This window comes from Nestor notabilis, unplaced genomic scaffold (genome assembly GCF_000696875.1).
Source record: "Nestor notabilis isolate BGI_N333 unplaced genomic scaffold, ASM69687v1 scaffold3227, whole genome shotgun sequence".
In the NCBI taxonomy this organism is placed as follows: domain Eukaryota; kingdom Metazoa; phylum Chordata; class Aves; order Psittaciformes; family Psittacidae; genus Nestor; species Nestor notabilis.
The window spans coordinates 23,784-39,543 of NW_009934971.1; the positions used below are offsets into that span (position 1 = coordinate 23,784).

The 15,760-nt window shown below is 43.6% G+C and overlaps 1 protein-coding gene across 1 annotated transcript in view; it reads right to left on the reverse strand.

The window, feature by feature from the left end:
* SLC6A5 (solute carrier family 6 (neurotransmitter transporter), member 5) overlaps positions 1 to 15,573 on the reverse strand; it is a gene marked incomplete at its 5' end in the record, with an annotated part of 31,145 nt that extends 15,572 nt beyond the window's left edge. Inside the window, 7 exons of the mRNA XM_010017592.1 lie at positions 6,621 to 6,745; positions 9,229 to 9,332; positions 11,572 to 11,706; positions 13,757 to 13,889; positions 14,304 to 14,445; positions 15,128 to 15,301; positions 15,442 to 15,573. Of these exons, the coding sequence (XP_010015894.1) occupies positions 6,621 to 6,745; positions 9,229 to 9,332; positions 11,572 to 11,706; positions 13,757 to 13,889; positions 14,304 to 14,445; positions 15,128 to 15,301; positions 15,442 to 15,573 (945 nt within the window). The remainder of the gene's footprint in view (positions 1 to 6,620; positions 6,746 to 9,228; positions 9,333 to 11,571; positions 11,707 to 13,756; positions 13,890 to 14,303; positions 14,446 to 15,127; positions 15,302 to 15,441) is intronic.
* Positions 15,574 to 15,760: the final 187 nt, after the last annotated feature.

Genomic DNA, 15,760 nt, shown 5'->3' on the forward strand with positions numbered 1-15,760 from the left:
CATCATAGAAGGCCACCAAATTGGTCAGGCAGGATTTCCCCTTAGTGAAACCATGCTGGCTGTCACCAACCACCTCATTGTTTTTCATGTGCCTCAGCGCATGATTCCAGGAGAATCTGCTCCAAGATTTTGCTGGGCACAGAGGTGAGACTGGCTGGTCTGTAGTTACCCAGGTCTTCCATATTCCCTTTCTTGAAAATAGGGATTATATTTCCCTTTTTTCAGTCATTGGGAACTACAAATCTGATGGACAGGGGCTTAGCAACTTCCTTCAGGACTCACAGATGGATTTCATCAGGTCCCATGGACCTGTGCACATTCAAGTTCTTAAGGTGATCTTGAACCTGATCCTCTCCTACAGTGGACCCAAGATCTTCATTCTCACAGTCCCTGCATCTGCCTTCTAAGACTTGGGTGGTGTGGTCTGAGCATTTGCTTGTGAAGACTGAGGCAAAGAAGTCATTAAGACCCTCAGCCTTCTCCAAATCCAGGGTAGCCAGTTCTCCCCATAGCTTCCAGAGAGGGCCCACATTATCCGTAGTCTGTCTTTTGTTTGCAACACACCTATAGAGGCCCTTCCTGTTATCTTTCACATCCCTGGCCAGACTCACTTCTAACTGGGCCTTAGCTTTCCCAGCCTGGTCCCTAGCTTCCCAGACAACACCCCTGTATTATTCCCAGGCCACTTGTCCTCGCTTCCACCTTTTATAAGCTTCCTTTTTTCCCTCTAAGTTTCCTCAGCAGCTCCTTATCCACCCATGGAGGTCTCATGGCCCTCCTGTCACACTTCCTTCTAGTTGGGACGCAACACTCCTGAGCCTGTAGCAGGTGATCCTTGAATATCAACCAGCAGTCTTGGCCCTCCCTCCCCTCTAGGGCTTCATCCCATGGCACCTTACTGAGCAGGTTCCTGAAGAGGCCAAAGTCTTCTCTCTTGAAGTCCAGGGCAGTGAGCTTGCTAAGTGCCCTTCTCACTGTCCTGAGAATCTGGAACTCCACCATACCATGATCACTGAAGCCAAGGCTGCCTTGGAGCACCACATTTCCAACCAGCCCTCCCTGTTGGTGAGCATGAGGTCAAGCATGGCACTTCTCCTTGCCCGCTCCTCTATTACTTGCAAGAGAAAGTTGTCTTCCACACAACCAAGAAACCTCCTGGATTGCTTGTGCTGGGCCATACCATCCCTCCAACAGATGTTGGGTTGAAGTCCCCCATGAGGACAAGGGCCTGTGAGTGTAAGACTGCTCCTGTCTGTCTATAGAGCGCTTTATCCAGAGAGTCCTCCTGATCAGGTGGCCTGCAACAGATCGCCACAGAACTCATTGCAGTTCTCCCTTTGACTCACAAGCTCTCTGTTGGCTCTTCACCTGTCCCCAGGCAGAGTTCCATATTCTCCAGCCTATCATTGACATAAATAATTACTCCTCCTCCCCATCTGCCTGGCCTGTCTTTCCTAAAGAGCCTATAATCTTCCATTCCAACACCATAGGAGCCATCCCACCATGTTTCTGTGATCCCAACAATGTCATATCCCCATGTACATGTGCACATCTCTAATTCCTCTTGTTTGTTCCCCATACTACAGGCATTTGTACAGAGGCATCTGAGCCAAGCTCCAAATGAAGCAGACTCATTACTTGGAGCAGCTGAAGTTGCTCTTCGTCACTCCAAGCGCTTATTACACATGCTGGCAACTAACTGGGAGTGTTGGGATGGATTGATGCTCCCCTCCCCTGGTACATCTAGCTTAAAGCTGCCTTGACCAGTCTGGCAATTCTCCTTCCAAAGAAGCTCTTCCCATCAGATCAGCTCCACCAGCCTCCAGTAGACCTGGCCTCCCAAATTGAGTCCCATGATCTAAATAACCAAACCCCTGACAATGGCACCACCCTTCTAACCATTTAGTAACCTGCCAAATCCGCCTGGCCTTTGCAAAGTACTCCCCTTTGACCTGGAGAACCAACGAAAAGCTATCTGAGCCCAAGGGCCCCTATCCACCTTTTGCAGGGTTCTGTAGTCCTTCTTAATTATTCCCAAGATACTGCTGTCTATATCACTAGCACGCACATGGATCGCAAGAAGTGGGTAATAGTCAGTGGGACTTACTAGACCAGGCAGCCTCTTGGCAACATCCCTGATCCTAGCCCCTGGTAAGCAACACACCTCCTTTGCGATTGGGTCAGGCTGACAGATGGTGCCTCTGTGCATTTCAAAGTAGAGTCACCTACTACTATGACCTGCTGTAGGTTTTTTTGCAAGCACCAGTAGTGATCAGTAGTGAAGCGGTTCTGGGTGGGGAAGTCGGATTTTGGAGGAAGCCCCTTGCTTTTAATTGTCCTCTTCCTCCTTTTTTTGTTGGGTTGTTTTTTTCTTTTCTACTAGCTCCCAGCTTCCTGGCTTAATGCCTTCCTTTTCTGTCCGTACTAGGGTGGATGCTTGTGGCCCCTGCACAGTTTGGGGCTGGAGCAAGCAGTCCAGCTCCCTCTCTCAGCTTCCCTTACACCTTTTAGCTCACCGACAGTGTCCCGCAGCTCAGCCGCTGCTGCAGGAGGACAACCACCAGGGCGCACCGAGCGCAGCCCTGTCCACTGCGCACCCTCGCCTCAAGAGACCAGCGGAGGCACTTCCCACACCCCGAGCTCTGCGCTGCAGCCTCCCCTGCCACCGGCTCTGTCTGGTGCCGGCGCTGCCACGGCCGGGGCAGCCAGAGCAGAGCTCCCAGAGCGTGCCCTGTCCCTGAGGCAAGCGCTCACCATCCCGCTCGCTGCCGGCACCAGCTGCCCCGCAGAACTCTGCCAGTGGCTCTTGCCGAACAGCCTTGAAACACCTGAATGCTGTATTTTCCCACACTCCAGTGTTGAAGGCGTACTCCCTGCAGATACTCACCTCGGCAAAATACTCTTTAACTCATCAGCACACAGTCAAATGAGGACAGACTATGAGAGATGCACAGAGCTGCTGACACCACACACAAGGTAATCACTACCATGAATCTAAAAACTCCACAAGAAATTCTACAGTAACACACAGCAGGAAAAATGAGATGGATCTTTTAAAGCCTTATCTGGGAATTTTCTTTTCTTTGTTGGTTTGATATCTTGGGCTATAATTTGTATTGACTGTGAGAAAAAAGCTTTTACAAATCTGCCTAGGTTTGCCTGGGAGAAAAGGCTGCAGGAATGTAGTAGCAGTGTTACAGTAGATGGCACTTCTTCCCCATTTATCCCAGCTAATGGAGCACCCACTTGGAACACACTGAAGGATGTTTCCTGTCAGGCAAGATACAAATTAGAGTCCAGTTGCAGTGGTGCCATGCCCCCATGCCATGAGAAGGGGCTCCAAACTCACTCTGTCCTCATCATTTCTAACCTAGATTATTGTGTTGCATTTCCTGCAATTCTCCACACTGTTTCTGTTCCAGAGGGAACTGCTGCTTTCTTACATACCAAGAAAGTTACAGCACATGTCAAATAATCTCCATGGGCAACTCATGAAGTGTTTGGTGGTTCCTTCTGAACAACAGACAAACGAAAGAGTTAACATGATAAAACAAAACAAAACCCCAAACAACACACACATGATTCAGTAACTGTTGCCACCTTTAAAATGTGCTGCAGAAAAATTGCTTTTTGGAATAGGAAGGTGCGCGTAGAACTACTGTGTATTCACGAACACATTCTTTCATCTCTTGATTAAAGATTTCTTCTTGGCTATTAGGGATAAGGGCTCTGTTTGCACTAGCTTCCTGCATATAGAAGCTTAAGTAAGTGTTGGAATACTGAGTTTTAGGAAAAATTTAATTACAGAACATGAAACTGCACATCTCTCCATCTCAGTCCCTCAGAGCTCTCCAAGATACCCGCGACTGGGAGCAACCAGCCACAGGGAAACAGTCACAGGGAGACTGGCTCCCACCCTCTCCATCTTTGGAGACTTAGGTGGGTGTGAACTCTTCCTGAAAGTCTATTAAAGCCAGGAAAACTCAGAAGGTTTCATATGTGTTGAAATGAAAAAAGTTAAATGACCTTGAGCTTTCATTTTAAATTACTCAGATTTTTCAGCTGCACTATGTTCTTAATCAAATCGAGAGTCGGAGGAAAAAAAATAGATTATCTTACCTTTCTCTCCATGATAAGTGGTTTATTCACTCTCTTCCTTCTGTACTTCCATCTCTTAATGCCTCACCCTCATGAAATATTTTTCAGTGGCCTCAAAAGGTTCTTACAAATGCACTCACAGCCTTGCTCTAAGATTGCCTAATAACAGCTTTTTTCCCATCCCTTGGAATAGCTGCTGGAATAGCTGGGAACAGAATATTCCAGCCTGCAACTCGTTGCTCACCCACAGGCCACCAACAAGCATTCAACAGAAGCAGGTTTGTGATCCCCTGTCCTAAGGATTACGTCATCACCAAGGACATGAACCAGCTGAACCAAGCATTTCCTCCATTATCCCTAACAGCTACGTCTGTCCGTCCCCTTCTCTGTCCATCTCTCTGGAGCTCAAGCACAGCCTCTTTGACTATCCTAAGGAGACAGACTGAGAGAGCTGGGCTTGTTCAGCCTCAAGAAGAGAAGGCTCCAGGGACACCTTAGAGCAGCTGCCGGTGCCTAAAGGGGCTGACAAGAAAGCTGAAGAGGGGCTTTTACAAGGGCAGGTGGGGACAGAACAAGGGGGAATGGCTTTAACCTGACAGAGGGGAGATTGAGATGGGATCTTAGGCAGAAGTTCTTCCCCGTGAGAGTGCTGAGGCTCTGGAACCAGTTGCCCAGAGAAGCTGTGGCTGCCCCATCCCTGGCAGTGTTCAAGGCCAGGTTGGACACAGGGGCTTGGAGCAACCTGGTCTAGTGGAAGGTGTCCCTGCCCGTGGAAGGGGGCTGGAACTGGGTGAGCTTGAGGTGCCTCCCAACTCAAACCAGTCTGGAATTCTATGATGATCCTATGATGACTCCAACTCCTTACAAGTGATTTCAGTGAGTCAGTGTGATTCAGATTTTGGGGTTGGTTTTGTTTGGGATTTGTCTGTTTCAGGATGGAGATAAAATCTAAACCGAAAACATTGAAAGAAACATTACTCCTAAAACACTTGGCCTCACACGGAGTTTGTCAAACGTAAGAGTCTAATCCATCCAGAAAACAGGAAAACAGTGGAACCTTTCTGTTCCCTCCCAGCTGAATGGCAGACAACAAAGAAGAGATGAGGCACTGAAGACTGAATTGGTATCACATTAGCTTACAAGTGCAGTATCCCTTATTACTTCCTATCAAGGAACAATTTGCTAGCTGGCCATCTTATGAACTTCTCCTCTCAGACCCTCCAGTTGAATCCACAGCCCCATTACCAGTCAGTCCATCCCAGTACATCTCAACTGGTCCAAACCCCAGATAAGCTGACTCCCTGTGACTGAACTGCAGCCCATGAGTTTTCCCTCACCTCAGCTGCTGGGCTGCCACGTCATGAACAAAGGAGCTGCAGAAATTGTATGTGACCAGCATGTTTATTTGTTTCTGAGATGCAAATTCTGTGGGATTATCCACGCTGCCATTTAAATAGAAGGAATAAGCAAAAGGAAACTAAGAGCCCTTCCTTTTTCTTAACTGGCAGCAATGCCTTGTTCCCTCCTCTGCTGATAACCTCTTTCCACCTGTAGTAGCTGATTTCTAATGAACAATTAGAAACATTCTGAGAAAAACTATTTTTTTTTGAGAAAAAATAATGTGTTGCCTGCTTCAACAGCTCTGTTCCAATAACTACAGGATTTCTGAGTCCCCGGCTCATGTTGTATGTTTTCCAGTTAGCCCCCAAATCACTGTTAAGTGCAAATTAATCTTAATACTTTGATTTTTCCAGAATGACCTATAATATTACCATACAGAAACCATGGAAAGTTGTTTTGATTTCTATCCTCTATCTCGTCTCTCTCTGCGCTACCCTGGGTTGAGAGGCATAACATTGGGAACCATCCTCACAGAGAAGCTCCTCCCTTCCTACCTCCTGCTGCTTCATACCAAATCATACAACAGCACCAATGCCTCCATCAGTCACACTTCTCACTCACATTCCGCTCTACCAATTCAGACCTTTCGGATCCCCACTTGTAACAATCTCACTTGACTAATCAAGACCTTCTAATCAGTTCTTCAGAAATTTTTTACTTCCCCATGGAGGCAGGTCCTTTCTCCCCACTTTCAGAATCTCCATCCACCTCTCACACCATGCTTATCCCACTTTCCACAAGGCGAAAACCTCCATGCTCTCAATCCAAGATTCCCACCACCAGGGACAACTTGTACCATGAAGAGGATTTGACAAACAGCAGCAGAAACAAATGAGAAGGCCAGTAATCCCTTAGACTATGTGAAGAAGACATCTCACCCTACCTCCCATCTGTCATTTACATAAAGATTTGAAATGAGTCTCAGCTTGCTTCCTTCTTCCAAAGAGGCTTGAGGTAATATCTTGACTTCCCAATGTACCTTTTGCAGTATATAAATGCCTAGTTTACTAACCCAATCCATTTTGAAGCCATTATTCACACCTCCAATGTCAAAGTCATCATTAATAACAGAGCCAAAGGTGCCATCAGGTGCCTAAAAACAAAACAGCAGTGTACACTACCTTGGTCTGCCACAGCTTCAATATTCACTTTGAGTTCATTTGCCATGAAGCCAATAACTGAGAAGATGACAAAACCTGCAAATATACTTGTGGCACTGTTGGTGCATGTGACTAGCAATGTGTCCCTGAAAAGAAAACAAACAAGAAGCCATGTCACCTTGTTGCAATACATGCAAGGGAAGGTTTTATATACATTTCAGGAGTCTCCCTCATGAACACACACATCCTGTGGGAACTTTTATGTTTATCAGGCACGTTTGAAGCTGATCAAAGATGACAGAAGTCTTACCACCACCAGCAATCAGCTGTGCAAGTTTCTGTCACCCAAGTCCCTCACAGGAAACCACAGGTCACGCAGGAGATTCTGCCTTTGCCCTCTCCAGAGGAGATAGCAATGATGACATGATTTGTAATGCCCTGGTTTACTCTCTAATGTGGGCACCTGCTCACCATTACATACAGACTAACCACCACCGCCCAGGTAAGATAATTTTTGTCCTGTATCTTTCCTGTACTTATACACAAAATTCCAGGGTTAAGCTTTCTGTACCTTGCAGCATTCACTGAAAAGCCTGACTATCCGTAGAGGATTCCCTGGTACAGTTATCCATTTCTCTTAAGGGAATGTCAAGACAGCCACCCCTGAATATCATACTATACTGGCAAAGTACATGTCACTTGCCAGGAAACCAGCCCTCATGATCCCCATCCATAATGGTTACATTCTTAATGGGGTTTTTATTATTTTCTTCACTATACATGCGTTCAGAAGACTTTCCCTTAAACTAGTACAACTTAGGAACAAATACATCACTCACTTTAAATGTTTGTGAGGGGTTTAAGTTGTCTACAATTACTTATTCCTATTGCTATTTGTCAAGAACAGAAGGAAACATAACCAAAAAAGCTGTCAAGAACCTCACTGAGCTGGCAAACTTCTGGAATCTGTAACAGAGCATCTCTTAACAGGAATGTTTAGGTTAATTCTTCAGGTCTACAGAAAAAAATGACAATGTTCTGTTTGGAATCCTCATGTGTTAACCTTCCTCCAAAACCCAGGTAAGTTTTAAGTAAAATATTTTAGGTATGCGTTATGAAGTGAATTTATGTAAAATTTCTGCAATTATAGATTGATTAACGGTGTTTAAAATGAATATGTAACTGAAACTACAATTTTGTCTGCAGTATTAGCATGTTAGGAATACAAAAATTGAAAGAGAATAGTCATGCTTCATTTCAGCATTCAGGATGTGCTGTAAAATTAAGAAGATCAGAAGTAACTATGCTTTGCTAATTATTTCTGCTTGTCTCCCATATCCCTTTCTAACATAGGTAAAGCATGTATTTAGTTCTATACCTGTAAGATTTTTATACTTCATTACCATGTGTTTCAGTCAAAACTTTGAGTCACATTTCCCAAACTCCACAAAACGTTGCTAAATCAATGCACAAAGATAGCACGAGGTTTCTCTGATTTTTTTTGCCCTGATATTCTGAATATATCCATTCATCACCAAAATAAATCAAAGCCCAGGACAAACATTGTCAAAAATAGGACACAAGGGATTGCTGGGTGGGAGTTACTGAGTACGCAATGCTGTTATTCATCTGTATTTTAGGATAATTCTCTTAAATTACTTTTGAACACTAGTAGGAAACATTTTTGTCATTAATTTTTAAAATCCCAATCCCCATTTCTTTTTAAAGGTATTTTGTGTACAGTACTTCGAAGTTATAGGATATGGGAGTTCAAATCCCAAGGAGTGTGTGCTTTAAAGTCTTGATTCAGGAACATTTTTAAGCATACCCTTGGGACTGTCTGGTGCATGCTGTTGGCTGGTCTGAATCAGCACCTCTGTCATGGCAGGAATCAGGAGAGGTTTGCTTCAGTACAAACAAGATTTACTTTAAAGACAACCAAATAGCAATGAAGCATTCTACTAATGTCACTTGCTTTTAATTTTTCCATCTGCAGACATTTACCTGATGTTCTTTTTGATGAAAAACTGTACTATGCCTAGAACTACATGACTAGAACCATGACTTTTTTCCTTGTAAAAGCAATTTTCAATTTCACAACTTCAGATAACTTTATACCTGTAAAACCACACTAAGAGGAATTGGGGTGGGGTGGACACAATATTTAGGAGGGACAAGAATCACATCTATGGAAACTGTACATTAAACCCCTGCATGTCTCACACAGACAAGCTTCAGCTTCCCACCAACACACAGGTGGTTGGTCAGCGGAGGCTGACAGGGTTTCATACCACTGCCTGTGGCTGTTGACAGCTTCACAGGTTGCTTTGCAGCCTAAAACTGCCGATTCTGAAAATCAAGAGCCAGTAGGAACTATAAAAAGCCTAAGACTCATCTTGAGACTGGTAGATTAGGACCTGGAGAGAACATAAAACACACACACACACAAAAAGGGATTCAAGAAACGAGGAAGGGAGGGCAAGGGAAGGGAAGGTAGGGGTCAGGGAGGGGACAGGGAAGGAGGAGATTAAAAAAGAGGGGGGTCCTTCAAACCAGATGTCTGCAAGTTGGAAGACAGTTTTTGGACAAGACCTGTTGAATAAGACCAATGGATTTCACTCTCACATACCTGTAGCAATTATTATGGAATTTGTTATAAGAAGAGAGAGTAATGAGGCCTCCCCATGCTGCAGATAAGGAGAAGAAAATCTGAGTGGCAGCATCCTTCCAAACCTAAGAAAGATAAGGAAATAGCATTGGCTTCAGGAAAGAATGATAGAAAGATCAACACTCTGAAATGTTACTGTGAGGTGATTAACACAGTAGTTTAAATGAGCTTGAGAGCAATTAACAGAAAATTCAAAAGCAAAATCCTGCTCTGAAATCCGCAGTACCCATTTGATTTGATGAAGAGTATTGTTCTTGCTCAGCCCACATAAAATGAAAATACAACTTCTGCTGTGTATGGAATGCACAACTATTCAAACTATATCACTTGATACATACCAGTCCAAATATATTCAGCAATGAAAATGCAAATCAAGAGGCAAAATCTACATCAGGCACTGATGGTTTATCTGCCAGTAGCCCTAAGTAGTACTTTATCTTCTTCATGGAAGTAAGAACCTCAGTGTTGCTTGGTGTGCTACTTATGAATGAAATGACAATAGAATTAGGGTAAATATCTATCATTAGATGTAAATCAAACAGCACAGCGTAAATTAGGGCTATTTAGACATGAGGACACAGTTTTCTCCCATCAGAAGAAAAGGCATGTTCAGTCAAGTCTCTCTTTAAAAAGCCACAAACACAACAACCGAACAGTATAGTTTGTTCTCTAACAAAGTTTTTCGAAGCCGTAAATTCCTTTACATTTCTAAATACCCTGGAATTTCAGAGAAGCTTGTCTTACTTATCACTTGCAAAATGTTTGGGGTATTGGTATTTGTATTTACAAGCTTTCCTATGAAGTCTGATTTTCCACCCAAGTCCACAGTGCAGACATGGAGATACATACAGGTACACGCACAGACACACAGTGCACCTAGACACTCACTAACTAGTGAGAAGGTATTACTCAAATGCTACTTTAGAAGTTACCAACAAGCAGTCAGTCCTTCATCTAAGTGTAATATATATCTATTAATTCGTGTTACACTGCAAAGAAAAATGGAAACAGACACTCACCTGAATATTATCACTTACCCAGGGCTATATAAATACTCAGTGTATTCAGACAGCCCCATTTTGCAAAAAAGCAGCAATTTTCACCTCCTTTATTGCACAATGTGGGATCCAAAACCGCTCACATTGAATGCAAAATTCATTTCTGTACTGTTTGTAAAAAGATTCAATACTCCCACCCCCAAAGGATCAAAACACCCATTATTTGTAGAAGTATTAAGTAAATTAAGATCTGCACAGTTTATCCAGAAAACTGTTTTCAGCTTTGATTTATCAGACTATCAGTGTGATATCACACCACTATCAATAGAGGAAAAACTTTTGTAGAGGGGAAAAATAAATACAGTAAATTTCCTGTGGTGTTGCTAAAAATCCCTCTGAAATATCTAGGGGAAATACTCCGATTTCTAACTCCCAGCTCAGACTTCCATCTCCAGACTCCTGCTTTAAGACACCCAAGACCGACACAAAGGCTCTCACATTGTATCAGACAAATATATGATCAATGGGTTAAGTCTACAGACACAAACCCGTGTGTGGTTTTGGGACATGTTTTACTGGCTTCACTGGCAAAAAACGGCTTTTCAGAAACCAGCTGAAATCATGAGGAAGCAGAGCTGAAGCCCCAGCTCATACAGTCAATGCTTGAAGAGCAAAGCCAGTCACCAGGTCCCTTCATTCTGCCTCCTCCTACACAGCACATAGCCTTACTTCTCACAACATGATGAAAATGGGAACACAGCTCTTCTGTGCCATTATAAGTGCTACTGAGGAGTTAGATCGGGATGTATCATTTGATTTTGTTAAATCAAATCTCTCATATGCGTTATTCAGAACAATCTTTGTTCAGAGACTGAAACATGCCCATCCAGAGCATTTCTCAAGAAGCACAGTTAAGTTTGTTATGTCACCTCTTAAAAGCTTCATGTGCTTGTTCAAGTCAAGGCAGCATCCGACAGACACGAGCATATAAAAATCTATACTTACTTCCTTTTTAATTCCCTATTTTCCACCTTCTCAAAGATTCAGGTGAAATATTCAGTGTGAAATAAATAACATTATAATAACATATGTTAAGAAATGTTATGTTTTTTAAAACATAGCAAACATTAAAAACCAAACATCCACAAATAACAAACACAAATAACACCACTCTACCTAATATAAGGAACAAGTTTGCACAGATGCCAATCCTGCCTCTGCACACAGAAAATGCAGGTAACAGGCACTAAGAGATCTGCACGACTTATTCATGCTAGCAGAGCTAAAAGTGCAACAAGAAGCCCACCATAGCATCAATTAGCTTCTCCCACTTTGGCGTGATGAAGTACCAGATTCCAGCTCCAGCTCCAGGTAGAGTTACTCCTCTTATAAGAAGGATTACGAGAACTACATAGGGGAACGTAGCTGTAAAGTACACAACCTAGGCAGACAAAAGAAAAACAGATTACTGAAAGGGCTTATTTGGATCCCTAAGAAGTGCAGAAAGAAATACAAGTGCTATACTATTCCCTGAAGAAAGCAATTACTCAAGCTCAGAGACAATAGCCAGGGGCTAAACTAGGAAGACAACAGGGTTGTTTCCCAGGAAATCTGAAGTTTAACAGCTCTTCTCGTTGCTAGAAACAGGAATAACATCAACAGCAACAGAGGTAACAGTTGGGATTCTAGATGGAGAGAGGAGAAACAGCAGAAAGGAAAGTCTGGAGAGGAACATCAGCAATTTACAGCTGAACGAAAATATCCCTTTTGATTCTTGCCAAGAGTAAACTAACACAATTCAATGGAAATTAAAAGAGCAATGCCATTCAGTAACATTTACATTCCTGATTTTTTCAATGTATTTCTCCGTATTTAACTAAGCCTATTACTCTTTGTACCTCTTAATCACTACATATCACTATGGCAATATTAATGGTCTCAATGCAAAAAAAAAAAAGTCAGTGGAACGATCCAGTTAGACCTTATCATCATGATGTCTAAATACACAACAGAGATGGAGCTTTTGATGTCTTCATAATTATCTAGGACAGAGCAGAGCTCTCTTTGTAGTCAAATGAAAAGGCCAGTTAAGCAGTACACTCAAAAGTGTTTCAAAGCCTTTTCCTGAATCTTACAGGGACCAGAAACCTCCAAGATGCAGCGACTTTGGAAACTGTTTTTCCAACTTTGTCTTTGCTGTTTCAAGAAGTTTCCCTGAGGATTGATTTGATTTTATTTTTTTTTTTCTGGTGATGATACTGAGATCATCTATGTTTTCTGACCCTGACCCCAGAGTCAGTATTTTTCTTGGCCACTAAGGCTCACTGAAATAAATAACTATTGCCACATCTAAACCCAAGTTATTCTCCTGTACATCATCCAGTTATTGGCTTTGGCCTTTCATGAAACAATTTTTCCTGTCACATTAAGGGATGGGGTGGGGAGAGAATCACACCTTTCCGCTGGTGCTCTGAGCCTCTGGATTTACTGGGTTTACATTTTAATGACAATTCCCAAGCTACCTCCCAACAGACATTGTCAGCTTCTAGATGCAAAGGGGTGGCTTGGAATGAGAAACCTTGTGCCCAGCTCAAGAAAATTCATAGCTATCTCTGCATATCCACTATCCTTATTCCAGGAAATATCTAGTTATTTCCCTCTAGTTTATTGTCTTAGTCTTCGTAAATAAGCTAGATTTATGCTATGTCACCTTCTAACATTTTAACTTGTGTGCTAATTGCAGTGGCATTGATGAAAAAGGCTCAGCTACCCCATTCCCGCAGGGTTCACAAAAAGGAACGCTCATATCAGTGCTGCTGCTGAAGGAAAAGCTGTGTTTCCCTGCTCACGTGCTGCCTGGCCAACCTGTGTGCCTGTACTTCCACTCCAGGGAGTAGCAGGCTCCCTCTCGAAAGGGTTGTGTGCGAGGGGGCACGGCAGAAAGCTACAGGTGAGAGGGGCAAGGGCCAATGTGACATGTGAGAGGTCAGGGAAGCAGAGCAAGAAGCTGGGCTACACAAGGAGGAGTTGTAGAAACATGGCACATGGGTATTAGGGAAAACAGGATACACACAGCAATGCTCACACTCACCACAGTAGATTTAAATTTGGTTCTGATTTTAAAATGTAATGTAACACCTTAGTTTGCATCCCAATTTCCCTGATGCCAGCAAAATGAGAGATGATTGCAGGAATTAATGAACACCACACACCGCAAGGAAGGCTGCTTTTGCCATCCAAGTGCTGAGTACAGCTCAAGGGTTCTTTTTAAGCTTACTGAAGATTAGGGAACAAATGTTGAACCAGAATTTTCTCTATTTTTAATGTTTTGGCTAGACAGAAAAGCAGAGCCAGGAAAAGGGCATTTCATCAATAGTTAACCACTTAGTGAAAATCAGTTTCAGTAATTTACTGCCTTCAACCAGAGCGTGATTCCTTACAAGCAGCATGCTGCTTTTTTGCAAGTGGACAATCACAGTTGTTTTCCTTACTTTTCCTGATGACTTGATTCCTTTAGCAAGGGAAGCATAGACAATCACCCAAGCTAGGAAAAGAGACAGTGCCAAAGGCCATCTGATCTCACCAGGATATTCAATCCCTGCTGAAATCTTCAGTACAAAGTACCTAAGAATAAAAAAGAAATTAGAAAAAAATTCGTTAAAAGAATAAAAATTAATGACAGCAACTGCAGGCAGTAATTCAGTGCCAGTTCCTACAGTATTTTGTTTTGCTTCAGCTCTCTCAGCGGTTTCTCTAGAAGGTTCCAGTGATTCTCACCATGAATTATTTTATTTATCTGCATTGCAGTAGTAGATAAAGTTGCCAGGGCCAACCCTGCAGCTGAGCTAAGCACCATAGGAACAGAGCACAAATAACCCAGCATTTGAAACTCAGCTCTCATCATTCCTAAGCCTAAAAATGGGTATCATTTGATGTCCGTAACTTGTATTTTCAGCCTTCCAAATAGGGAGGTGGTGTTTGTTAAAGTGGGGTTTAGAGGAAGATGAATATAATGTCTTAAACCAAGAAAGATCTTACTTGAAATATTCTTCACTTCCACTGACAAAGGTTTTGTTGCCTTCACTGGTGAAGTTAACCATAGTCAGGTTTGGATAGGCACTCATACAGAAAGTGGAGTTCTTGATTTGTATTTTTGGGTGGTCACCAATAATGCAGGAATCTGGGAAGAAAAGAGGAGGGGGGAGAAGAGAAAAATAACTTGCTTAGATGGTTTTTTTCTTCAGGTTGAGTATAAAATGACAACAAAAAGCACTAGGTCACACACATTCCTTGAACTTATGCTCTGTGTTACATCTCTGGAGCACCGTGCTTACAGAAGCACACAAGTAGAGGATTTGGGGGTGAATTATAGCTGAAAAATTCCATTTATCCTTGATAAGGAAAAATGCAAATAAAAGAACAGCCCATTTGCTGCAGACCACATAAAAGCATCTTGGGAAGAGACAGTGCTCCCGTGCTGGGAACCTCGCATGGCTATGGTCATCCGCAGTCTCCTCTGACATCTCCCAGAGGCACAGCTGAGGTGGAGAAAGCTCTGGAAAGCCACCGTGGACACAGGGAAAGAAAAAAAAAAGAAAAAAAAAAAAAGAAGGAAAAAATAAAAAAGGGGGGGTCAAATGAAAGAAATGGGGGGAGGAAAAAAAGAAATGGAGTGAGAAAGAAGTATGGGAAAAATAACGAAATGGGAGGAAAGAAACAGAACAAAACGGGGGAAAGATAATGCGCAGAAACGCATGGAAAGGAAATGGGGGAAAAGATAAAGAAAAAAATAAAAAGAAGGAGAAAATAAAAAGAAAAGCGGAGAGGGGGCAAGGTGGCAAACCCCATCTGTCCCAACTTACCTAACAAAAGTTTGGTTTTATCTTTGCAGTCTGGCGTGTTCCAGGGATTGTTGCAGGAAGCCCAGGGGAGCACGGGGACGAAGGATGCAAAAAGGTAGAAAAGCGTGTAGCAGAGGATAATGTTGTAGTATATGGCTATCAGGACCGAGATGATCAGCATCGCGATGCCACAGCCTGGAGAAACCGGGAGAGACACGGGGCTAACGCCGTTAAACCCAGGCGGGATGGGATTGGGAGGGGAGTGGGGGGGGACACTGGCGGAAATTGAGCGGGGGAAGGCGCAAATTGAGCACCCCAAATGCGGCTCGGCTCACCTTGCAGGGCGGGAATGGCTTTCCACACCGACACGGGGCCCTGGCTGGCGAACTGCCCCAGGGAGACCTCCAGGAAGAAAATGGGAATCCCGGCCAGAGCCAGCATCATCAAGTAGGGGATGAGGAACGCACCTGGAGGAGCAGGGCAGGGACGAAACAACGACCTGAACCTTCGCAGCGGTGGGACTGCCCTCCCTGCCTGCGCCCCTGCCCCACGGCGGCTGCGGGCTGCGGACGGGGCCTCTCCTGCCCGTGACACCGGCGACAACTCCGCCCAGACCTATCACTAAATCATTATTCCCAATGGATTATCGATTCC